The sequence below is a fragment of the Cladophialophora bantiana genome, assembly GCF_000835475.1.
Source record: "Cladophialophora bantiana CBS 173.52 unplaced genomic scaffold supercont1.1, whole genome shotgun sequence".
Taxonomy (NCBI): Eukaryota; Fungi; Ascomycota; class Eurotiomycetes; order Chaetothyriales; family Herpotrichiellaceae; genus Cladophialophora; species Cladophialophora bantiana.
Window position 1 is genome coordinate 65,308 of NW_015971575.1, and position 25,137 is coordinate 90,444.

Consider the following 25,137-nt stretch of genomic DNA (forward strand, 5'->3'; position numbering starts at 1 on the left):
GTTGTTAATGATGAAGACGTCACGAGACTACAGCGTTCCTTTTCGAAGTGGTAACGCATGCGGAGTCCCGAGTAATTGCACCTGAGAAAAGTCGTTACCCACGTCATGGCCTAAGAGTACCGAGTATATCGTTCAAGCATTGACTTGTGAACGCCTCCCACAACAAACGTCTTCACACATAAGATTCAACATTCACTTTGTCGTCTGTCTTCTTACATGATTGTTAACATATGTGTTCATCATCTGTTCTGGTCCCATTGGAATCCTCGTTTGATTACCTCTATCTCCATATCTCCCTCGCAATCCAGCTTACCACATACTTGTTGAATGCATCCTCTCCCACCACCAAATCGAGGCCAGTCCTCCCAACCTCCCCGGCCACGCGAAAGTATGAGTGCCTCTAGAACCGGTCAACCGTCTGCTTCTCATGCCCAAAGCGAGGCTCGACCCTCAACCGTCTCCACAGCACCTACAGATGGCAAAAAGAAAAGAAAGCACCGCGGAGGAAAAAAGAGGAGGAACAGGCGTCAATCCTTTGCTGCTCCTTCAGAAACCTCCGCAATGCAGAGCGGAAGAGATGTTCCAACGGACGATCCATTGATCGAAGAAGCCCAAGAGACTACCAGCGCGCGTCCACCCTTCTACCAGTCCAACCCAGGCAACATCAGCGACGACAGCCTGGACAGTGAAGCGCTCCTAGACCACCGAGACCAGCCTACATTACGTCCTCGGCGTGACAGTCGCCTAGCTCCCTTTTTTGCTGCATCGTACCGGAGCGCACATTTCCCCAAACTTGAATCCGGCTCGCAAAAGAGGCAGAGAGCTCAACCAGATGATTCGAGTTCTAATGCATCCGACAATGAAGACTCCACAGATCGTACACCCTTGATTCCTGGTGCGGCAAAGCCTAAAACTCCCGTCGAAGCTGGCTATGGACTTTTTAGGGTCAAGTCTCATACGTCTACGCTGTCGTCGGGTTCAAAGCAGCTGCAAAGAAAGAGGACAACTGGGACTCCTGGACACTCGTTCCCGAAGTTGGACCAAGGCTACGACGTTAACAACCCTCCATCTATTCCACCGAGCCCTACTCTTGAACCTCACTATGGCGATGTTATGGTCGACGACGGAAATTTCCTGACGCGTTCACCGGACAGTCGAAGAAATCTTACGGCTGCCACTAAGGACGCGTTGATCACTATCGACGCGGACAGAGACAATGAGCCGAATTCTGCACCACCGAGTCCTAGACTTCGGCCTGGTGGACTTCAACGACATCGCTCGCTTACTGTGCCAGTTGAGGTAGATGTATGTTTCCCTGCAGATGAAGTATCCGAAGCTGGGGACGAGTATTATCATAGAACGCAGCCACAGGAACCCTATATGAGTTGCCAACGACGAAAACGCCGAGTGCGGGAGTGGCCCAATCTGTGGGTTCTTGATGAGTGGAGTCGAGAAGAGAAAGAGGCCAGGGAAGCTGGAGAACGGCGGGCAAAGAAGGTCAGTGAGCCTGTTTTTGTCGAGGGAAGGCTGCGGCCTCAGAAGAATTCCTGGCACCATGTCGAGGAAGACAAGCAATACAGATACACTTATTTCAACGAGGAATTTGAAAGTACGATCCACGCCGAGACGATATCGGAATTGGTACAACCAGGTGGGACTTTTCGCGAACTTTTCATCCCAGATCCCCCCGAATTGATCGATTCAAGTTCCGAGGAGGAAAAGGATTTGCTAGGAGTCGGTCAAATTACGGAAACACCCAGTGCACTGCAAAGTCCTAAAAGTGCAACGGCGGTTGAGAACTACGCCGGAATGCCTGGTCTTGCGGAGACGTCCCAACTGAAGCCTGTGGCCAGTGGAAAGAGTTCTGATAAGAGCAAGAACTCGGGCACAGCGACACCGGAGAAGAAACCTTCATTTTCTCGTCCTTCCAAGCCGAAGAAATACGGACCGCGGCCGACTTTCTGGCTCGATGTTCTCTGTCCGACAGATCAGGAAATGCGTGTCCTGGCAAAGACATTCGGGATTCATGCTCTCACTTCGGAAGATATTATGATGCAAGAAGCGCGTGAGAAAGTTGAGCTGTTCCGCAACTACTATTTCATTAATTATCGGACCTTCGAGCAAGATACCAACAGCGAAGACTACTTGGAACCTATCAACATGTATGTCTGTGTCTTCCGGTATGGTATCGTCACCTTTCACTTCTCTCAGATACCGCATCCTGCAAATGTCCGAAGGCGGATTCGCCAACTCTCGGATTATCTAATTCTCAGTGCGGATTGGATCTCATATGCCATCATTGACGATATCACCGATGTTTATGGACCTCTGATTACTCACATCGAGGAAGAAGTTGATACGATCGACGATTTGATATTGCGAGCTTTTCAACACACTAATGCCCTTGCCGGAGAGCATGGCGAAAGGAAAGTCGACGAAAGGAAGTCAGATGCGGGTGATCCAGGAATCAGTGGAATCGACATGCTCCTCCGTATTGGCGAGTGTCGCAAAAAGGTTATGTCACTGTACCGACTGCTTGGCAACAAGGCCGATGTTATAAAGGGGTTTGCAAAACGTTGCAACGAGCAGTGGGAAGTCGCGCCCAAGTCGGAAATTGGTTTGTACCTCGGTGATATCCAGGATCACATCTTGACCATGACGGGAAATCTGTCGCATTATGAGATGGTCCTGTCCAGGGCACATGGAAACTACTTAGCCCAGGTCAGCATCCATATGAACGAGCGGCAGGAGAAGGTTTGTCCCATCAACGCGCCGATCCAATCGAAATCATTCTGATTACCTTCATAGACTGCCGACGTTCTAGGCAAGTTGACCGTTCTCGGAACCATCGTTCTCCCTATGAATATCGTCACCGGGATGTTTGGCGGCAATTTCAAAGTCCCCGGTCAAGACGTGGATAATCTGAATTGGTTCTGGGCCACCACGGCCGGCTTGGTCTTATTTGGAGTCATGTGCTTTTGGTGGTGTAAGAAAGTGTATAAGATTGTATGATGCGAAGGGTGGGTTGAAGGACGACAATTTTAGAAATCGCATGAAGCGGGCTCAAAGCTTCTTCGGTATTTGACGTGGAAAAGGCTAATTGGTCTCGTTGGGTATGGAGAAAGGATCACTAGCGGTGAAGTGCGCCAGTGTAGCCTTGCGATATCACTTGGGAATCCCCTATTTATGGTGTGTCAATTGAATACACAACAAAAAGTTTGGTTGGATGCATTATTTTTCATTGCGCACACGCGATACGAAACCCGAAGGTGGAACAAACAAAGGTTTGTGTTGGGCGTTGCTCGAGCTCCATTAGCTGGCCTTGTACGCACTAGGAAGGGACTTGGAGCAGCTGGTCCTCTGGAACTTTGCACATGCACCAAAGGCAGGTGTAGTATGGCCAACAGACAGCGAGAAAAAATTTATGATTATGAGCCAGGTCAGCTGGTGATCGTCGTGCCGATGATGTAGATATGTCTGTATTAGATGCTTGGATATTTTGCTCTGTCCATATCAAAAGAAAACAGCCTCTGCCCAACCCTCAAAATAGTCAAACAAAATCCAAGATGCACCAAGATCGTGGTATCATTTCAGCATACTGATAACCGTCCGTGCCCGCTTGCTGACACGCTTGCCTTGCAGAAAATGTTGTCCATATCACCCCAAGTACAATTCCGTCCAGTCGCTAAAAGACAAACAAGTCGCTCTTTCACCTAAATGACCCAAGAAAGACCATGTCCATGCTTGCTGGTTTAGAAGATGAGTATCTTTGGCCCATCGCCCTGTGTGGCAGCCCAAGAGATGGTAACTTCATCCCCGACGGGGACAATCTCTCCGCCGTAAATGTGTCCCGCGATGAGCGAGCAAGGGAACCTGCCCTCGACAGTGGCGCCAGGTCCAGAATCAGCTTCCCAGGATGCGCGGCCGTAAGCATTCACGTCGATTGTCCCAAGATGTTGATTCCGCAAATTGCCCGAGGGCCAGCTCTCGCTATCGGCTGTGGCTGGAGCGAGGGACGTGAATAGTTGTGCCTTGCCTGTGCCGGTGACGTAGCTCGTTGGATTAGGACCCAAGTCGAAGACCACTTGACATTGATTGCCGCCGTACTTCTCGTCGAGTTCAAATGTGACCAGCGTGGTAATGTCATTTCCACTGTTGCTGTGGGTGCGAGAGACGAGGCCACGGCTGGTGTGAAAATTGATGGCACCGCTGGAGACGGTGTATTGAGACGTAAAGTCGGGGAGGATGGTGGCAATGGGTTGATCATGGTTGCTCTGGCTTGGAATGTTGTATGGTGATCCAGAGCCAGAGCCGGTTGTCATGGGACGAGCAGGGGTGCTGTATGATGTGTCATTAGGGTAGCCGTAGGGAGCATCGTTGATTGAAGAGCCTGTGCTCATTGGGCGGGCTGTCGTGGTTGAGGTGCCATTATTGTAGCTGCAACCGCCAGCCTGATTGCGAACAGTGAGAGGAGCGGCGCAAGTAAGGGCAGAAATGCTGAGGATCCCGGCGACGATGGAATGAGCGAACATCTTGATTTGCTTATCTCTTGCCTGTGAGTATATACTACGTATTAACTCGGGGTTGCGGTGACTATTGAGAGCGCGTGTTTTATAGCTGTCTCCGAATGCTTGCTTTTGAATGGAACAGTTGATTGCAATGAATGTACTTGAGAACCCTCTGAAGTCGAGGTATGCTGCTTGATTGGAACAGGTTTCAATGAATGTGATAAGGAAATACAAAGAAAAGAGAGACTGGAAAGGAAAGAAAGAAAAGGTAAGGAAAGTGTCGGTTGGTCAGTTGCTTTGTACACAGTTGGGATGCAGAAGAGGAAAAACAGGTCTGGTGGAGGTGCAAGGCGGTCTTATACCGCTTGACATGCAGATGACATTCCGTGGCAGCGCTCGATGCGGGAACCTTTTAGAGCAGATGCTTTCCTAGTTCGTATTGCTGAAAGACGACACACAAGTGGTAGCCATTGTTGTCGAACCTACTGCCTTGGCCTGCAGATGCGCAGCAACAAGGCTGAGCCCTGAGTGGCCGGAGCGCTGCGGCTAGTGAGGCTGAAGTACGAGGACAAGTTGGAGCTCGAATCAAGGTGCTGATGTCCCCCTCCGGGGAAATAGCGCCAGGCAGATGCAAGCGAGCTCCAACTTGTCCATTTCATTCGCAGTCTTCCTTGTGGCTTGTTGAGAGCTTTGTGCTGCTTGCTTTGGCTTTGATCTGGGCGAACCCTCTCCATCAATGAACCGAAATCCTGTCAAATGAGAGCAAGGGACGTTGATTGATGCCGCTCGTGGAAGCAAAGAAGTTGGAAGCAGGCGATCAATGGTCCTGCGATTGTTGCTGACGTCGCTTCTCCCACATATTGCCTGTGTCTGCGTGTTGCTCCATGCCATAAGGCTGAGGCTGAGCCCCGAACCAACATTCGCCCCACAGGAGAAGTTCAATTCCAGACTCCAAGACTTGGCTGGTGATACCGGCTCCTCTATCCACAGCCCTGTTCCCCCCCACCCGCATGAGACTCCATCCCTTGAAATCTTATGGAACTTTTCCCACCGAAGCCTGCCAGGGAGCATTATGGAATTCCGATCCTGAGCGACAGAAGGTATTGTCACAAGAGCCACCTGGTCGGGTTGTGGCGGCGTCCGAATCCTTACCAGCCACAGTCAAACTGATGGCCGGTCTGACGACTCGGCCGGCTCATAATTCGTGGCTATGCCCTCCGAGACCCAGAGTATTTTCATTCCAGTCATAAAGCGACATCTTCCATTTCGGCCCCTTTGCCCTCAGCTTTGGACAGCTGCTGGGAACCACCTAATTCCTCTCCATCATCCTCCTCGTCATCCTCCTGATCTAGCTCGACCTCTGGGGCCTTGCCTTTACCCTTTGGCTCGGCCGGTGCGGCCTCTTGTTCCTCATCTTCAGCTTCTTCCTCTTCGCTGCCCTCTTCGCCATCGTCGGCTGGCGTCGGCGGTAGCTCTTTCTGGAGAGGAGGTGTAGGAAGAACTTCAGGACCCGGCTCCCCGCTTACAGTGCTCTCTCTATCAGGACTTTTTGGCGGCTGTTCTTTTGGCTGCTGAGGCACATTTGCGTGTTGGGGTTTTGGCGCAGTCGTGGTGGAAGGTCGGCCTGCCGGTGCTGAAAGACTTGGGTTCGACCCGAGCTGTCTTTGTTTGGGATCCGCATCCAAATAATATCCACGGACTCCGATGATTTTTCCTTCTCGTTCACAGCCCTCCACCCATTCAGGCCTGACGACAGGGATATTCATCTCATTTGCTCTTTCCCAATCACGACCCCGACCTTCTGTACAGACGAAATGGGTGGTGTCAATCTTGACCGTGTCGTTGATTCTTGCGCCGATACGCGCAATAGCTGCTTCAAGACTTTCTCTCAGTTGCGGAGGCAGTATCCCCGGGGTGACGGTTATACCCGTCAGGTTGTTCATTGCGTGGGTCTTGACTGTGAGGGTATTGCTCGTATATATTCCGCCGCTGGTTTTGAGCACCAAATAGAATGAGTACTCTGTGTCGATCGCTAATCCACTCATTTTGGTGCTGAGCGTCTCTAGGGGGCGTGGGATGTTCCCTGCCTTGCTTCCATTGCGGTAGAGGGCAAGTGAACGTAGAGTAGTCGTTGCCAACTGAATGGGATCCCATTCGAGGACGAGGGAGGTTTGTGTGGCATTGCGGAGGCGCAAGACAGGTGTCGCAGGGATATGGAGACCATAAGTGTTTAGTATTTGTCTCTGTAAGGCAGCGAAAGCGGCGTGTGAATTCCGTTCTGCCTCGTGGTTCTGCCTGACCTCGATATCAACGATCGAGCCCGATGTGATGGTTGACGGTAGGAGAATAGAAGGAAACTCGATCTGAAGTAAGCGTAAGTCGATGGATACTGTCAGATAGAAAGCACTCAACTCACCAACCGCTTGTCCTGGGTGAGCAAGACCGCGACACCGGCATCGACCTTGCCGACAGTCAAAGAAACTAACATCTCTTTGACTCCTGAAAATAGTAATGCACAGCGCGCACAGATAAAAATGAAGCGAACGACTTAAAAGGGGACAAGGAAATGATTCAAGCTGAATGGTTGATGCACCAGGGTTTGTATCTCTAGTGCTGGTCAGCGAATATTCAATGGAGGTAAATTAATATCTTCGACGAAGTGTTGGGCGCGGCGCGGCGAAATCGCATAAAAGTTCCAGGCACGTGAAGCAGGGGAAACAATCGTCTCACTGTAATATCCTTGTCCAACACCATAACTCCACCTATTTAAGGGTTGGGCACGCTCCTTATTCATTGTCGTCTGCGTTACATTCGCCTCATTTCCTCGTCACATAGTAGAAAGAGGTAGGGTTGCTGAAAACGTATTTGACTTCATCCAGCCATTGGGATATTTTCGACCGAAACGATTTCGCCAATGGATGCATGAACGACGACAGTCCAACTTCTGCTCCAGTTCTTGGAGCCTCAACTTCGCAATCCAGCTCGATATTATATTGACTACTTGGTACACCAACATTGACCAGAATAGCGAACACGAGACCATGGATAGGCGGAGGAGTTTTGTGGGTTCCTCTTGGGCGGCGCAGAGCATTCGACAATCCCGGAGTCGATCGATCCACCAGAAGCGGCCTGCGTGACGAATGTTTGCGGCTGTTTGCTTGGGTTGGCAGCCGAGACAGTCAAAGCGGAGATGCTTTGTGTATCTTGAACGGATGTCGATTCCCCTTTGACCGTGAGGAAGCATGAGAACAGGGGCCCAGCGGATCATATGTCGCTCGATCAGTCGGCCGTATTTCAGGCGATGCACGGGGAGAAGCTCCTTCGCCGGAATTATGATGATCAAACGGTAGTCCCTATATGATCTTGGTATGCCAAATCTGAATTAAATACAGTAGTCCGTGGGCCCAGCTCTGATAGTACAGGATAACACGTATTTTACAAATCGATCTTTCACAAGAGTGTCCGCCCCCAGAGTGACCACATGGAGGACGGCACATTCTGGTCGACTTCGGTGTCTACTTTATCCTCTAGAGCCTTTCTTCCTGGTGTAGAGTCGACACCCGCATTGTCCAAGTGCTGCTGTCTCCGTTGTAGGGACTTCAGTAAAGCACCGCATGCACCAACAAGCTCGCCATGAGGACATGTGATGCCACGTTCTGAGAAGACCAGGATTTCGAGAGTACCCTTGAGTCCTGAAATGTAGTTTTTGCCATCTTTGGGACCAGAACGCTGCCTCCCGTTATGATAGTATCCAGCCCTTTTCAGTGCCTCTGCAAAGGCACTGGCCCATCTACGTTTAAGTCGATTTCGCAGAACGGCCTTGGGGACCTTTTTGATGCTGGCATTCGAGATAACGCGCCATCGAAGAACGTCCGGAGCAAGTCTAGAATAATAGTCCGTAATGGCGGCTCGTTTGGGGCTGTATCGGTCGACTAGGAACTTGTGGTCGAATAGAGTTGGGACGTTTTCAACGTGAGTGAAACGCGCCTTTAGCCCAAACCCAAGGGCCTGCGGGACGGGAAGGGGCTTGAAGGGGCGAGTGGTAACGACAGTTGCCATCGGGCAAGCATTTTCAACGGCGGGTGACTGACATTTGAGGAAGCAGAAATAGGTTGGAGTGGCAGCAGTGGCGAGCAGAGCAGCAAAGAAAAGGTACGAGCACTTGGGTGCACAGTGCAACAGGGCTGAGGAAGCAGGGTGAAGATTCTAGGCAGCGGTTGCCAGCCACGGACTAGTGGCCACCACCAAGTACAAGTACTGGTAGAACTTCAAATTTTGCCCCACGAATATCCGACCATTTATTCGCAGACAACGTCGACTCGCGGCTTCTTTCGCGGCCCATTCCACATACCATTATTTCTCACACAATAACCACGGCAATCTTCTGCAAATACACGAGACCAACGTCTCGCAAGCCATTAGACACTTCTACCAAAAACAACACATTCTCTCTGTCACTGACAGTCAGCCAACATGCCTAAGAATAAGGGAAAGGTAAGTCTACAGCCCACCCGCCCCAGCGCCACACCGCACCCAACTTACCCCGCCACGAATTTCTCGTGTCGACCCACGGCAACAACATAGAATCGCACCAGAAACGTCTGCCAGTGTTCTCTACCAAAATTTATGCTAACTCGAATGCTTACAGGGAGGTAAAAACCGACGTCGCGGCAAGAACGAAAATGACAACGAAAAGCGCGAGTTGACCTTCAAGGAAGAAGGACAAGAATATGCCCAAGTCCTCAAAATGTTGGGCAACGGCCGTCTCGAGGCCCTCTGTTTCGACGGCGAAAAACGTCTCGCTCACATCCGTGGCAAACTGCGCAAGAAAGTCTGGATCAACCAAGGAGACATCATCCTGTTGAGTTTGCGAGACTATCAAGACGAGAAGGGAGACGTCATTTTGAAATACAGCGCGGATGAGGCAAGGTCTTTAAAGGCATACGGTGAACTCCCCGAGAGTGCAAAGATCAACGAGACCGATACCTATGGTCACGAGGGCGTGGACGATAATGTCGAGTTCGACGAAGACCGGGATAGTGACTCCGACAAGGAGGTCGACATCGATGACATCTAAGGGGGAGAGTACTATTCCCTTGCAAGCATTCGCGGAGAATCCAACAGGTCTTGAAGGACACAACTTGATGAGACATGGGGCTGCATTGCCACTTTGCTGCTTTGTTACGGGCATTCACACAAACACTACCAGTACGAGTGCGGTGATGATTTGATGGGAGTTCGGAGAATGGATCTAGTTTTAGTTAGAGACCTCCAACGACGTTTCTGTTTTACTTCAATTTATACTATTCATGCATCTTCATCATTTGTTGACTACCGTGTTCGCTTTTGCCGCTTATCAACCCATTCAATCCCCCTACGACGGCAAACTACTGCTTTTCAAGCACAAAGGTATCCAAGAGCGCAGCCTCTGCAACATCGCAAATGATGGATCCTCGCCACAGCCACAACAGCTAGTCAGTCCGACTTCAGACCGTGCGTTCCAACGCCAGGAGCACAATAGTAGTTTACATTGACTGATCTTCCTCGTCACCAACCCTTCGAGTAAAGAACCTGACGATCTGTCGACCCGACTCCTTGCCCACAAGTGGATCAAGTTCTTCGAGGCTGATGTTGGCAACTTCCAACACGTTTTTACATTCAAGGTATAGACGACTTGCGTTCTTTGCTGTCACTCCAGGAATCGTCCGTAAGAGGTCTTGCGGCCCGGTATTGAATGTTCTCTCTTCTGGATCCTCATTCTCGTCTAAGCCAATCTGCACTGCTCGCAATGGATCTGGCTCTTCTTGCTGTTTCTTGAGTTCTTCGAAAATTTCCGCCGTTTGGTAAGGTGAGGATGCCCAAATGACCTTGAGCCTCGGAAAGGCAAGCGTGAGAAGAACCAATTTCGTTTGCAAATCCCTGGTCTCTGCGTCCGGCGCCTTGAGCGCCGAGGTCAGGTCTGCAAATGGATCTAGGGTAAAAGATTTATTTTGCTCAAATTCGATGAGTAGGAATGGGTATTTGTAATACTGGAGCATTGTTTCCGCTTGGTTGAACAGTCGTCCGTTCTTGAAAGAAGCGATTAGATCTCGTATCGACTTCCGCTCGACACAGATATCTGGTGACAGTACATAGTCGCCGACTGTTAGCTGACATGGAACAACTTGCATACTCCGACCGTGGAGTAAACTTGGAAGAGATGAGCGGAATTCGCGAACGTCCACCACCACTCTCGGAGGTGCAGCCGTGGCTGCAAGTCTTCCGCCACCGGCGATTCGAGTGTTGACCGTCCGCAAAAAGGCTTCTTCGGGGTCCAGATTTCCAGCATCCGTGAGTGTGACTGCCATATTACCTCGCTCCTTGATAAGCTTCGTGAAAGCATCTTTCTCTCGACGAACTGCAGACAGGTATCGCTGCTCTTCAATGCTGTTACCATAGTAAAGGAAGTAAACTCGTACACTGCGGTCCGAGTGGCTTGATCGGTAAACCTCGACTCTCCTGATAAAGTCCGCCGATGGCGAGTACATGATGATGTATTTCGGTCTAATTTCTTCAAGGAGTTGATCATCTTGGTCGCCGTCGTACGGATGAACTACCACTTGATCCTCCGGACTGTACAGCTCGAAGAAGTCTTCTCCGGCTCCATTGAGATCATCAATCACCAAATCCTCCTTTTGGAACGTTTCAGTCTCTGAAGGACGTAGCTCTGCCAGCAGACTGGCTACTTGTGCTGCCTTGTCCTCAACTAAAGCCACCGCACCGTTGGCTGTACGGGATGGGTTAAGACCCGAGGCACCTCCACCTCTCACACGTCTGCGTTTGTTGGCAGGTGCTTTGTTACCGAGTCGAGCAGATGCTGTGCTGTTCCCCTTAATATCATTTAGAGACTTCTGGTTCTCCTCAAACAGTGATGCGCTGACTTGAGCGAATGTTTTTCTCCACCCAAGGTATTCTCGAAGTTTGCGTCTTAGCATAAATTCTGCGGAGCCCTTGGCTTCTTGTTCCTCCACCTCATGAGGAGCTTGTCCGTTGTTCAGGTCTCTAGACAGAGGTTTCACGTGCATAGACTGAAGATATTCTCGAATTTGACGGCAGGTTCCTTGGTCGTTGCACATCACTAACACCGTATCATTCGAGTCACTCCTCACCGGATTTAGGTACGCATCAGTCTCAATCTCCTGAAGGATTTCCGCAAGTACAGCCCACTTCGGTTGCTCCTCGAGGACAGGAACAAGGGAATCTGGTAACTTAGATGTGGGTAGAACGCCACTGTCGTCGACTTTGCCAGTATAGACTCGGTCCCTTGCCGAGTTAAATATGATTGAAGCAGCATCCATAAACAGCCAAGGTGACTGATCCTGCTGCTTAGAGTTCGGAGGGGGGGAATGTGTTGCAAGGACAGTATCTAGATACTTGAGGAGCGAGACACAGTCGTAGCTGAGAAGAGAGTGTAGGATCGTCCGAAGAACCGTAAGGTCATTTGCGATCTGTTTCGTTCGCCAGCTGACTCGGTGCCACACTGGGTCGAGCTGTCTTCGGACAATGGCGTCAAAATTTTGGTGTAAAGCAGAATCTAGTGTCCAATCATCCATCTCAAGTCCCGAATTGGCCTTTTTCAATTCCGAAATGCTCGTCTCCACGCATTCCATGACCGCTTGTTGTATTGCTTTCATCGAAGCTGTCATCTCGATCTCCAACTCAATAACTTCTGCCTTCTTCTTGCCTTCGAGGCTCTGCGCAATAGAAACATGGAACCTTGGCCACAGCGAGGGTTTCTTCAGAAATAAATTCCGCATCAAGCTCGCTAGTGGGGCATATGATGAAGTCAGCGGTTCGGGGGAGTCACTGAACGCTTTCAGAAATCCAATTTTGTTATGTTGCCTGAAGCACCGTACAATGAATGCTTCGGTGCTGGTTGCGACCGCGCGCTCTGCATGGAGGATAACCAAGCCAGTAACGGTTTCCGGATCTAACAACTTGGAGAGAAGATCCACAACAAGGATACGACTAGTGACAGAGACAATTCCTCCTTCGGCGTAAATTTTCTCCCTCGCTGCCACAGTGGCTTTATCAGTGTTTATAACGCGAAGGCCTTTCGCCAGAGGGCTCCGAGACACGGCGTAGTGTTCCGCTAGTGCTTCTCCTATCCATTCATTTTCACGGTCGTCGGCTCCGACAACTATAACGAGGGAGTTGCCTGCCGCATCATAAGAATGGAGTAGGTTCGTCACAATCTTCAGAAGGCCAAGTCCCCGAGCGAGGATGACAAGAACATCCTCCGTACGAAGGAGGTGATAGATCTCCTGCTGAAATTGCTATCGAACGTGTTAGCCAGCTCCCACATAGATGAGAAACGTTAGTGTCGTCTGAGCATCACAAACCGCCACGAAATATCAATATAAACGTACCAGCGGAAGCGAAAGCTTGACCGGCGGCTGTGGAGTTGCCGCCGGCATGTTCACACTGTTAAGCTACATTCAAGAGAAGGAAACTTTGGGAGGGCCGTCGATTCAGTTGAATGGCAAATACTCGGCACAGCCAAGAAGGGTCAAATTGCCACTTCAGCTCTTGCACTTCCCCGGAGCTGATACGGCAGAACTTTAATGGTAATATGCAATATCATTTCTCGTAACTCGTTTCTCGATCTTGCTACCCGAGACCATTTCTTTGAGACGGCTCCTGACTTCGGAACGAATAACTATGTCCTGTTTTTCCAATCCATCATATGCTCATTTGGGTATCTCGGTTTTAAAGCAAAAATGTCCACAATCATAGAATCATAGCGGCGATCCGAGCCCTCTGGCGTTGGAAGACGCGCATTCGCCAGGCATATAAAGTGAAACATCGGATACTCTTCTTTTTTCACTACCTGGGAACATATTCCGGCTTCTTGTACCGGTTGTACTGTGGCGGAGGCTCTTCGTCGTCTGGGTATGGCGGCCGAGGAGCCCCATTGTGCCTGATTGGTGAGATACGTTGCGGAGGATGGGCAGGATAGACGTGGTCATTAATTGGTGTCTTTGGAGGTCTTGGAGGCGGTACTTGTGACTGGTTGTATGTTGACGTCGGAGGTGGCGGCTGAGGTACGACTATCTTGTCATCTCTCCCCCGATATGGTAATTCGCCCGACATGCGCGGCGGAGGTGATTCTCCTGGAACTAGTACAAATTTGTCCTGTGAGGAGGCCAATTGATCAGGGTATGGGGGATTTCCAGGGACGCGGTAATGCTGGGGAGGAGTCGTCGTGTACATCTCTTCGTCCGCCGGCAACTCGACGGCTTGTGGGTGAGAGGGTACTGGCGGAATATTACTCTGTCTCAATGACCAGCTTGACTCCCGGGCCTGCGCCTCTAACTGGTGCTCATGTCTCCTCTTCATTAACTCGATTTTGGCCAATTTCGTCGCCATATCCATCAATGCTTGCTGAGTTGTGGGTTCGCTCAGATACTTCCTAGTGTTGACCGTCATCTGCGACAAATGTTGCCATTCGTTCATGGCGAATTCGCCGAGACCAACCGAGACATTCAGGCGGCAGTAATTGCCGACTGGTACGCCTCGCTTTGGCAATTCCGTCTTGAGCATTTGCTGATGCGTTTCCTCACAGCCTTCGATTTTGGCTATGAGTCGGCGTCTTGCTTCTGCAAAGGCGCCCATGCTGCCACCAATGAAATCCTCCCACCATTCATGTTGCCGGGCGTTGGTGCCTTCGGGGCGTTTACCTGTACCAATGCTGACAAAGGCTCCTATTTCCCTTCCTGGCCACTCGTTGACCGCAGCCTCTTCGAGTAACTGTGGTGCTGGATTAAATTTTCCCGCGCCCTCGTCGATGAACACTGTTTGGCCGATTTGAATGGGTTTGAACGCGAGACCCACAGCGGAAGTAGCTCTTCCAGCTTCCCAGATCTTACAATTGTACTCGGGAGGTGGCTCTTTGCGACTATCGTAGCTTCGCAGAAGGATCGAGGAACCTGTTCGAGGATTTGTGCCTTGGTACACGGCAGTGACAGCGCTGCACTCAGTTAATCATGGCTGAAACTAGCACCATATCTCGAGAAAACGGAAAGACTACTCACGTCTTAGTTCGATTAGGGCGGCTGTCGTAGAGGCTGGCATTGGCATTGCCCCAGGCTGGGAACGAGGGGGAGACAACGGAGGTTCGAAGCGGAGTTGCGGGACTGCCGATGGAATTGGAACTTCTGACGCTCATCGACCTCCTCACTGCAGTACTTGTGGTACTGACTGGGCTCGTCAGGTCCTGAAACTCTCGTCCCCCCGAAGCTGTGCCGTCGTTCCCCTCATCCTCAAAGAGCGTGTGCTCTTGAACACATAATTTAATAGCTTCTTCAAGTTTGGAAGCCTTGAATAAGGTATGCTTGTAGGGAATGCCAGCAAATGTCTTGTCTGTTTCAAAGACTTTTCTTGTCATCCTCACATAGACCGCCTTGCAAGTTTCCAGGTCCATGCGCAGGCGTCCTAGCATGATAGCAATCAATCCACCCGTACCAGTGCCGCCGATGAGATCGAAATAGTCGCAGGGCTTTGGGGTACCAGACTGACGATCCGGAGGTTCCCCTTCGGTCACGACATAGACTCTGTGCATGAGTTCTTGGAGGATGATGAGCATCGAATATCCGCGAACGCCGCCGCCATCTGCCTGCATCAGTATTCATGCAGCGACAAATCAGGGGTTCAGATTCGGATCCGGGAGAGGCACAATCATACCTAGTGACAGAACGCGCAGAGGGGGACCCTTTGTGGTGTCCTTGCGCCTTAGATTGTTCTGATCCATCTTCGACTTGACGACAGATGCTGTGACGGGCAAAACTGGGAGGATGTGATGGGACAAGAACGACTGATGAAGAATGAATCGTCGGAACTTCTTTGTGCAGAGTTCAGCGCCTAGTTAGCAAGGCAAGCTTCGCGAGAGGCAACTTGCACCACGCCTCAGCCAGTGAGTGGATGGTTTTAAGTATGTCGAGTGAGACCCTGTGACGTGTTGCCTGCGTCGTTTGCCTAGCCGAGCCCCTGGGGGGCCTCCCTAGCCCTCGCACCCCTCGTTCCAGGGCAGTTAGTTAAGGTGCTGCCACCGGGAACTCAGCCACAGCGACGCCCAGGCCTCCATCTCCGAAACTTGGTCATCCAACAGTGCGTAAGTACCCAGTACCCGCTGAGGCACCCATACAAGAGCCTCAGCCTCATTCCGTCCACAAAGGTTGCTTGACGTCAGCCTGATATGTACATAGTACATAGTACTCCGTGGCTGGGCCCCTCTTGCTCCTACGAACTGAAGTCTTTTGGTGCGTTCGACATAGCCTAAGAACTTCAGCCCATTCTAGAGGCGGAGTTATGTGCTACATGTCCTTGGACTCCTCCATACTCGGCACAGCATACTGAGTTGACTGTGCAAGACACTGCTCAAACACGTGATGACCCCCTCGGCCAATCAACTCGCGCCACACAGACCTACATGGATCTTCGAGCTACAGCATCCCCAACCAAATCGTCCTTGTAACACCATCCTCGTCAATTGCAATCAACCAGTTCTGTGGCCTTGAGAAGGCGTCTTGCCGGCACCATAAATCGAACAGAGTGTACGAACGTGCATCGAACTTCGGCTTGCTTTGACCGATTTCTCATATCTGTCTCGCTGGATTCAATTTCATTTCCATGCACATCCTAGCCTTACTCATCCTCGAGCATCTTCGGCCCTTGTTGGTGAGACAACAATTAGTTATCTTTCCGCACTTCAGTAAATCCTGAGTACTCGGTCTCACCAACTTTGCGCGTTGTTGCATTCTCCACTGACAGATTCGGCAAGGTCTTGACCTCCTGGTTGAGATTCAAACAGTGTCCATCTACCAAACATCAAGTCTACATCTTGCATGGCATGAGCTCAGTTTGTACTATCTCCACTAAGCTGCTTGTAACTCTTCCCTAGCGTATTCAAAGCCTTTTAAGCATTAATGGCACAAAGCCTAGTGCCTACCCAAACCTCAATACGTCTCAACCATCCTACCACCTTTCTTTAATGACATGTTATTCCCCAACAAGTTTCTGAAGCCTTCACCCCCGCTGTCTTTCAGATCGATAATCCGCTTGGGTTGTCAATTTGATGGCCAGCACCCCGAGCGATTTACCACTCTATCAATTTCCTCAGCAGACCCTCGGAACTGCTTCGAGTGTGAAATATCCTATCACGGAATCATCAAAATGTCGCGGACGATGGGCACCCACAGATTCACGATCCACTATGATTCAAAGCAGCTCCTGTTTGAATCGCTATTGAGACACATCTCCTCAGGAAAGTAAATCAACTAAAATGCATATCCTCAAAACAAGTCGTAAAGCCCCGGTGATGCATACAAGTCGCCTGCACAAATCGTTGTACGGATAGTCAAAAACTCACCTAATACACACCTGTCCCAAGTAGACGGTGCAAAGCACGATTCTACAGTTTCGCTAACCTCCTTCGTTCTTAATGACATGCGTAGACATTTTGCTCAGATCAAGCTCCTTTTCCCCGACACTTCCATTCAGAATTGGAGGCACAAAAAAACCCTCTCGCTGATTTCAATGCAGGGCCACGAGCAAAACCGACAGCAGGACAGCGATGTCACAATGCCAGGATCCTCTACACAACGAAAAAGCCTAGTGCCAGACTCGAAGGTTCTGTTGGTCGCGAATAGACCTCTATCCCTAGCACAGAGGAGAAGCTGGATGCTAGAATCTCGGATTTCCTTCCTTGACCGCGAAAAGGCTGATATCAATGCAGAGAAGGATGATTCCTACCCTATAGCGGCCGAAGTGGCAAGATATGGCTGCTTTTAGCGTTATTCCATCATTCAGCACGTTCCAACTCTCCTTGCTATCATTGTTTGTCGGGTAAGGCGAAGTTGTCAAAGAGCGTCTGCCCTTCTTGGAATAGGGTTACTTGGTTGACTCCTCTCATTGCGATGACGTCGACCCATCTCTCCGCCGCGTAGCTCAGAATATCTTTGACTACCAGGTGTCCCTTATTTATACGCCTGCTGGCTGTGCACTCATAGTGGCGATCGTCTCCACTACAGAGGCACTTTTGCGAAAAGAACCCAAGACAAAATCCCTGGGTTGGGGGTTTACGAATATGATGGTGAAGAAAATTGCTGGCGCATTCACTTTCAGAGGAAATTCAATTTCAATTCCAGCGTCTCACCAATGTCCCGCCTCAAGGATCGTCGGCTTTCAGGGATTCCAGAGTCATCATCTGCACATACTCAATGATCTGGGTCGACTGACTCAAGGAAGAATGGCCTCCTGATGCGCTCATCATTGAAGATGCTCCCAGATTAAAGCATTACGAGTTGCAGCTGCCGATATGCGCTCACTTTGAAACCTTGCAACCTTGCCGAGATTAATACTTCTGGGCCCCCGTCCAATTCGATCCTTATCCAGAAACAGACGAAGGCTGAACAGAATGGAAGAAGTCAATCTTTGAAAAGCTGATGGAGGAGCAATGGCCTAACGGAATGCTTGATGCCAACCACTTGGCACATTCGGATCTATGCTATCCAGCGAAATCTGTGTTCTACCGCGGCGAGACAAAGGCCATTCAAAAGCCATCCAATCCCGGACCCTCTTTAACGCAAAGCCTTTTCCAAGTTTTGTCATGGGACCGCAAGTCATCGACAACAATGGTGATGCCGCATAGACCACATCCTTTATTCACTTCTTCGAGATTCGTCATTCACCCGACCTCAGCAAAGTTCCGGAGACCAGCTGTGTGGATGTACTTTTAAGAGCGCTGCTCACGTCGGGCGCTTGCGAAATGGCCGAGATTATGGTTCTGCGTAGCGATGGTGGCTGGCGGGACTGTACTGAATAAGCGAGAGGTTCTGGGTGGGATAAGGTGGCGATCCACACTGTTTCGTCGACTCAATTGTCATTGACCAAGGTTGCCATTCTCGAGATGAGAAGACACTCGAGGACTCACCCATGAGCATGCGTCGTGCTCTCAGTGTTGTGATTTCGCTTGCCACAGACATATGCTTCATTGTCGGAAAATGGTTGTCTGTCTGCCTCCTTCCCCACACGAAGGATCGTCAACGGTCAATGTTTTGCTTGGATGAGACATGCCTTGACTTCCTGCTGAGACTCAGAGCACCGCCTTACGGGGTGGAAGCGGCTGCGCCCCTCAAACATAGTGAATGCTAGTGCCGAATCAGTCACAGTGAAAATGGAGGTAATATGTAGGGGGCGGTGAAAAAGGTCCTGAACACTACGCAATTTATATTGTCTACGCCAGCAGGTGGTTTATCGAACAACTTAAATAATCCACTAAGGAGGGACTACTAGGAAAATCCTCTGCCGGAGAGCCTTGTCGGCCTATGAGGTATTGTTCTCGCAGTCTTGTTCGTTATGTGGCGGGTTAAGTTGATCGACGATCGTCCGTCATGATTTACGTTGATATTCGCTCACGATTCGACTGGAAGATTTTGGATTTTCTGAAGCGAGCGATCACTCACTTGACTTGGGTGATCCTCCCGCTCGGGTACCTGCATTTCCGAGCCGCTGTGATTCCACTGCAGGCATTTATCAGCCTCGCCACTACTCACCCAACCAGACCTAGGACAAAGATAGGAGAGAATAAAATGACGTGCACCCACATACATACATGCAACCGTAGGTGGATGAGATCAATGCAGCGCCACATGTGCAGACGCATGCTACACATTAGTTCTCCGTACATACTGGCAGTCGTAGAGGGCGAAGTCCTCGTCGGACGGGCGGACCACCCTAGTACATAGTAGCTCGATAGGTAGCTAGAATATGCGAGGCATCGCCATCAAAATGTTGGCCCTTCTTCCGAATGAGTCCCGGAAGCTGGATTATCGTTCATTACCCACCACATACAAGTACACCTACTCCGTCCTGATCAGAGATAGTATACAGTCTCCCCTGCTCTGCATGTGCTTTGGAATTGCTGGTAACAAGGCGCATAAACACACGCCACAGTCAAACCCAGGTTAGAAAGACTGAGCTAACGAAACCGGTCGAAAGAGGGAAGAAAAGGCACTAGAAGAGACGTATTTGGTTAAATGGCATTTTAACAGCAGACCCCCCCCCCCCCCCCCCAAAAGAAGGCCTCTCTGTCCTTTGTACGAGTTATTGTTGGATAGTGTACAGATTACCTTGTCCGTGGCCTTTGTCCCTCCTTCTCCCAACCCACAAGATGAAAACTATCTCTCCCCCTCTACTCTCCAATGTTCTTCCATTTGCAGTTGATATTGACGTTGCTGCTGCTACTACTACCGCTGCCACCAGCACTTCTTGATTTGGTCTCCCTCTCCTCTCCCGCTGCAAAGGAAACAAAATATTTATAGTATACTTCGACAAAGACTGCTGGGTTTCACTGCCCACACAGAAAGATATGATCGAGGATCCGGAATGCATCGGTTGCGACCAGTTACCTGGACAGGCTCTTGCTGCGGGCCTATCGTTCTTTCTTCTCCATATTGATAAATATGTGACCCTTTTTCTCCTCGTCCTTTCTCGTGTGGCGCAGAGTGGCACTTGCGCAACTAGCAACCAAACAACTCACAAAGCCCCCCTTCGGCCGTTAAGAAGCAATAATGCTATTCAGATGATCGTAAACTCCGTGGTTGATGATAACGATGACTCTTTGGTAGATAACTTGACAAAAATACTCGACGATGCTGACGATGGTTTTCTTCGCTGGAACGCTTCGACAAATGCCGCCAGAAGATTTCAGGGAAATGGAGGACCTGCCCACATAACACACATATATAGTGCAACACATGCAATAAATTCTGAGACAGCGTCCATCCGGGATATCGAGGTCTTGGTGTACAAAAGAAAATTAAAATTCTGGCCCGGGTTGGAAACGTGTGGTCCGACTCGGTTGGCGTTATCGACTCGAGGAAAAGCTGGAACCAGTACTAGCGGGAGGATACGCCGAGGATGGGAACACCTTCATGCGCACGTGTTCCAGGATCTTCAGATCCTTGGCCAGCACCGGTGAAATGTTCTCACTCTCCCGCAAAATTCTGACTGTGCGGTCGTGCAACCGCCGTAACACGTCTTCCTGCACCAGCGAGCTTAACCCTGGGTGAGGCGAGGTGTAGGTCGCATACAGCACCAGCATGTTCCCAAATTGTCTGCAAACCCAATGTCAGTCATTATACACTCGGAAACCGTGCAAAGACGGTTGTACTCACGCGTGAGCCGTGCCGAAGATGTTGGTTACAACGAGACGGCGGGGAACTTTGTCGAAGGACGTAGTACTGCGGATTGCGGCCTCGATACACTTCCTCGAGCCCTCTAACAATTCAGGACGCATAGAGGGAACGTCTCTGCCATATTGTTGAGGAGTATTGAGGTGCGACACTGCTGGCGAAGTCACCTCGGATGATTGCCCGTAGCCCGCAGGCGATTCTGATGGTCGGCTTTTGATGGGTTTGGTGGTGGGAATCGCTGCTTGTGACAGGGCATACCGCAGAGTTGGTCGCCAGATAATGTATTTAGCACCGTAGTATTTCCCTCGCATTCGGGCAACGTTGATGTTCGGACTCTCGTGGTCGTTGTCATCCCAATCCCAGTCGTTCAGCATCTTTCTCCAGTTTTCCAAGTTGTCGTCCAGAGCCGACATTATGCTGTCGCTTGGTTTTGTATGGAGATTCTTCGATTCTCGATAAAGTGTGGCATGGACACTGTTGATCGTGGTCCGCAGTTGGATTTGGTAGGAATAGAACCTCAGGATGTCGTCGTCCCCGGCGGACTCTGGGATCCTCTCTAGTGTAATACTCGTCGGAAACTCCTTGTGCTGAGGGCTCTCATAGCGCCCGATCCCGCTGAGAGGCAATTCCAACTCGGCTGCAATATCGCTCTCTAATTGTAAGCATGACCAGAATGCAAAATTGATCAAATTGCGACGAGCGGGCTTCATGGTGTTGTTTACATAGGGGGTCGACTCGAGTAGGATTTGAGCTGCAACGCAAGCCTTGTTGATGTAGAAATAGCTCGGCAGGATGCGTGCTAGCTGCCCCATATACAAACCCGCAAGTAGATAGGCTTGAATGTGCGATACATCCGCACCTCCCGGCAGCTCTCCCAGGATATCTGCAGCTATGGCAAAGTATGCGAGTCCCGGGATGACATCCATATTCTTGCCCTGCGGATTTGCTGGACTGGAAACCGTGCCATTCAAGTTGGACTGATGGTTGAATGGAGAGGTGGGCGCCGACATGGGCATCGGAAGGTCTGAATACAGCGCGCTATGGGGTGTCGAAGTGCGCATCGTGGCCGTTGACGCGGGTCCCGGCAAAGGATCGCGATGTGAGGTGATCTTGCCCAGCGCCAACACCAGCAAGACAATGGCATTGGCAACCGAATGCTCGATTGGAGGCACTGCGGTATTATAACCCCTAGACTGGTGGGGGCGATTGCTATTATAGTCATCCATTGAGGTCGGCGAGTCAGTCGTCTCCCGCTTGCGCTTGTTGCCAATAGCCGTAACCTGTTGCGTGGCCCGGTAATCCCAACTGTACTTTCTCTTGAAGGACTGAACCATGATCCGGAGGACTTTTGGCTCGAGAAAAGGGTGTAGGATATGCATATTTTCCATAAAACTCCGAAAGAATCGATCAACTGCTTCCGAATCCAGCATCAGCCCACCACTAGGGCTCAGGCCACCGGGGTGTTCACGTGCAGTATGGTTCTGATTTGCCATCGGCACATGCAACTGTCCGCTTCCCCAAACCCCGTGCGGTGAAGAAGAGGTGTCGTCATCCGTGCGTCGCCCTTCCGATGAGTTGCTGTGAGCTGGACTCGGAGCGCCTTCATGCCCATCGCCTTTGTCCTCTCCTTCGCCGCAGCCATAAAGTCTCAAAAGGCCTCTGCTGGTTTCCTCATCCAATACGTACGACGGGGTTATCCCTCTGGGGATCAGGGCCTTGATTGATGGCCAAGCAACGAGGTTCTGCGCGGCGGTTGTATGCCTGGCCGGCATAGGCGTATCCATGCTGTCTGTCTCAGAATTTCGCATTTGCATCATGACGGACGCGGCCGATGGGTTCTGGGACTGCGAGTAGCCAGACCTGATTTCGGAACTCCCCTGTCGGCGGAACATCGGATGCGGTGGCGGTGGAGCGGGACTGGGTGCTTCCCGCGATTTGATCACAGTCGAACTTTGCTGCTCTGCCATTGACTCTGTCATTAATACGTCGACGGTCGCAGGAGGTTCTGCTCGTGCCTGCATGAAATGATCTAGCAACAGGTTGATCTTGTCATTTTGCTGCTTGAGTAGTTGATCCATCTTCTCGTCCCGCTCCTGAGCTTTCTGTGCCAACGTTTTCACGTCCTCGGCCAAAGAGTCTAACTGAGCGGTAATAGCAAGAACTTGCTTCTCTGATTTTTGTGGGGGGATCTCTCGATATGAGCATTTCAGCCCATTGTCTTTACAATGTTGACACTCAGGTCTTCCTTCGTCGCACTTCGCCTTTCGTTGACGGCACGAATCGCAAGCTTGTGCGGCTCGAACCGGTTTCCTTCTGTGTTCCTGAGGGTAGGGATAAGGGTATGCATACGGACCGGCCGGCGGGATTGGGCCTGCTGAAGGAGGACCATAAGCCGGCGGGCCCGGAGGCTGTCCAGGCATCATCTCATGACCTGTCACGACGTGAAGAGGAGGCTGCTGGTGAGTTCCGTTGATCTGGGGTTCGGGCCCTGGGTAGGCATGACGCGGTCTGTAGTCGGTTGGGGGGGGATAGTACGGAGCTTCGTGGGGATTACTACTCACAGGGTGATATGAGGGCGGTTGTTGTTGTTGCTGAACATCGGCTGGAGACCTGGCAGGGCCCGATACACTGCCTGGACGACCGTAACCTGGCTCCGGAGGATAACCAGGGGGTTCTCTACTCGGTGGGGGATGGGTTGGAGGATATGAGGACTGAGGTGGTGGAGGATATGGCGATTGATGAGTGATGTCTGGGGGCGGAGGACGGTGTTCCGCGGAGTCGTTGTAGGGTGAGGGCGTTGGATTCCACGCCGGCGCTGGCGGTGGCATACCTGCGCCCGGCGGAGGAGGATAGCTGTACGACGTAGGGGTCTCGGCTGGCGGCATACGGTGGATAGGACCTGGCGGTGGTTGGCCGTACGGATGGGGTCGCTCGTGTTTGATATCCACGTCACTGACTTCATCCATTTTCAACCTGGGATCCTATGCCTGGCAGCAACCAACAAGCCCGTGCCTCCCACGTCTCTATACCCAAGGGACCGTGGTACAGCAAATGCGGCATGACCTTATGCAGCGGCGAAAGCGGAACACGCGATCAACAGGAAAGGCTCATGGCAAATCGTTATACGACGCATTCGCCAGGCTGCATTAAATTCCTGCTGTCGCACGCCCGGGTTCACCTTGTGCGGATTCGGTTGCCTGAGGTCCAGTTGGCAGAGGAAGATTCGCGGTTGGTGGAAAAATGGGAGACCAAACCGTGCACGTCTGCGGGGCGGGTTTGTTTGCTACTTTCGCAACGAGCCTTTCCTTGGCTATAGCAAGCCCGCAGGGACGCAGCGCAACCAGAGAATTATTGACTATGTGGACTGGATCGCAACGCGGTCGCGGGAGGGTCGCAGAATGATGGTTGGGATTGAAAGGCGGGTTGGTGGTGGAGGTGGTCTCGGAATCAACAAAGCAACCAAATAACCCTCCCAGAACGCAAACAAATCCCACAGCAGTGGACCTATGCCTGGGGATAGAAAACTCGAGATCAGATTCAGATGCAGAATTGCGAAAGGCGAGCTTTTTCGAGTTTGTGACGAACAGGATTGGGTAGCGACGTCGAGAACGAGATGGATGTCGCGGCCCAGTTGGAAGCGCTATTCTTATTTTCGAGAGATGTGGAGTGGATGTCGCCGTCGCGAGGCCGTCAAGGGCAAACTGGGATTTTTTCCCCTTGGGCAGCAAGGACAAGAGTCTTAACCTGGTTCGACCCGTTGATGGATGTTGATGGATTGTCGACCGAACCCGAATAAAACCCTGAAAAAGACGTGTCTCTCACACCTCTGGTGACCGTGCTTCGGGGAGTTGTAGTGGGGAAGCAACCGAGGCGAGGGAGCTTTCTTGAGGGCGAGATGGATGCCCAAAAGCTACACAGAGCTCCGTGTTCCAGAGATAGAGCTGATCATCATTCGAGCGAGGCTGATCGGACGAATGCTGGGGATTCAAAACCGGGTAGGGAAACGGTTTTGGAGAATGAAGCAAGCAGTCGAGGAAACAATGTTTTTGGGAAGCGGTCGATCACGGTTGGAAAGAAGGACTGAAGCCAGAAGGAGAGACTAAAAGTAGTGTGGTGACGGATAGATGGGATGATGATGGGACGGGATTGGGGGGAAGGTGGGTGGAAGCGGCGGGCAGCAAGCGGTGCGAACGGTCGAGATAACTTGTGTTCAAGAGGCAGAGATGGCAGCGAAAGAAGCTACTCTTGTCCGGCTGTTGGTAGCGTGTGTCTCTGTGTGGTTGATGCCCTGCCGTCGATCTGTGTTGCGGGCTGGGGCTAGGTCGAGGACAAGACTGACAGGGGTGGAGTCGAGTAGTGGTAGTGGTTTTGAAGGATTGGGACAGGTTCGAAGCTCG

At 51.1% G+C, this 25,137-nt stretch overlaps 8 protein-coding genes across 8 annotated transcripts; 2 read left to right on the forward strand and 6 right to left on the reverse strand.

Moving 5' to 3' along the window:
* Nucleotides 1-561: 561 nt before the first annotated feature.
* Nucleotides 562-3,012, forward strand: Z519_00017 (uncharacterized protein; the record flags this gene model as incomplete). The annotated part of the gene is made up of 2 exons (XM_016757777.1): nucleotides 562-2,754; nucleotides 2,809-3,012. 2 exons carry the CDS (start codon nucleotides 562-564, stop codon nucleotides 3,010-3,012), a joined length of 2,397 nt encoding a protein of 798 aa, XP_016625026.1.
* Nucleotides 3,013-3,752: 740 nt separating this feature from the next.
* Nucleotides 3,753-4,532, reverse strand: Z519_00018 (uncharacterized protein; the record flags this gene model as incomplete). The annotated part of the gene is made up of 1 exon (XM_016757778.1): nucleotides 3,753-4,532. One exon carries the CDS (start codon nucleotides 4,530-4,532, stop codon nucleotides 3,753-3,755), a length of 780 nt encoding a protein of 259 aa, XP_016625027.1.
* Nucleotides 4,533-5,752: 1,220 nt separating this feature from the next.
* On the reverse strand, nucleotides 5,753-6,996 carry Z519_00019 (uncharacterized protein; the record flags this gene model as incomplete). Its single annotated transcript, XM_016757779.1, has 2 exons — nucleotides 5,753-6,871; nucleotides 6,925-6,996. The coding sequence occupies 2 exons, from the start codon at nucleotides 6,994-6,996 to the stop codon at nucleotides 5,753-5,755; spliced, it is 1,191 nt and encodes a 396-aa protein (XP_016625028.1).
* A 962-nt stretch (nucleotides 6,997-7,958) lies between these two features.
* Z519_00020 (uncharacterized protein) lies at nucleotides 7,959-8,567 on the reverse strand (the record flags this gene model as incomplete). The annotated part of the gene is made up of 1 exon (XM_016757780.1): nucleotides 7,959-8,567. One exon carries the CDS (start codon nucleotides 8,565-8,567, stop codon nucleotides 7,959-7,961), a length of 609 nt encoding a protein of 202 aa, XP_016625029.1.
* A 414-nt stretch (nucleotides 8,568-8,981) lies between these two features.
* Nucleotides 8,982-9,585, forward strand: Z519_00021 (eukaryotic translation initiation factor 1A, Y-chromosomal; the record flags this gene model as incomplete). The annotated part of the gene is made up of 2 exons (XM_016757781.1): nucleotides 8,982-9,002; nucleotides 9,157-9,585. The coding sequence occupies 2 exons, from the start codon at nucleotides 8,982-8,984 to the stop codon at nucleotides 9,583-9,585; spliced, it is 450 nt and encodes a 149-aa protein (XP_016625030.1).
* A 448-nt stretch (nucleotides 9,586-10,033) lies between these two features.
* On the reverse strand, nucleotides 10,034-12,964 carry Z519_00022 (uncharacterized protein; the record flags this gene model as incomplete). The annotated part of the gene is made up of 2 exons (XM_016757782.1): nucleotides 10,034-12,823; nucleotides 12,917-12,964. The coding sequence occupies 2 exons, from the start codon at nucleotides 12,962-12,964 to the stop codon at nucleotides 10,034-10,036; spliced, it is 2,838 nt and encodes a 945-aa protein (XP_016625031.1).
* A 409-nt stretch (nucleotides 12,965-13,373) lies between these two features.
* On the reverse strand, nucleotides 13,374-15,297 carry Z519_00023 (uncharacterized protein; the record flags this gene model as incomplete). Its single annotated transcript, XM_016757783.1, has 3 exons — nucleotides 13,374-14,517; nucleotides 14,582-15,158; nucleotides 15,231-15,297. 3 exons carry the CDS (start codon nucleotides 15,295-15,297, stop codon nucleotides 13,374-13,376), a joined length of 1,788 nt encoding a protein of 595 aa, XP_016625032.1.
* Nucleotides 15,298-20,412: 5,115 nt separating this feature from the next.
* Z519_00024 (uncharacterized protein) lies at nucleotides 20,413-23,706 on the reverse strand (the record flags this gene model as incomplete). The annotated part of the gene is made up of 2 exons (XM_016757784.1): nucleotides 20,413-20,662; nucleotides 20,723-23,706. The coding sequence occupies 2 exons, from the start codon at nucleotides 23,704-23,706 to the stop codon at nucleotides 20,413-20,415; spliced, it is 3,234 nt and encodes a 1,077-aa protein (XP_016625033.1).
* Nucleotides 23,707-25,137: the final 1,431 nt, after the last annotated feature.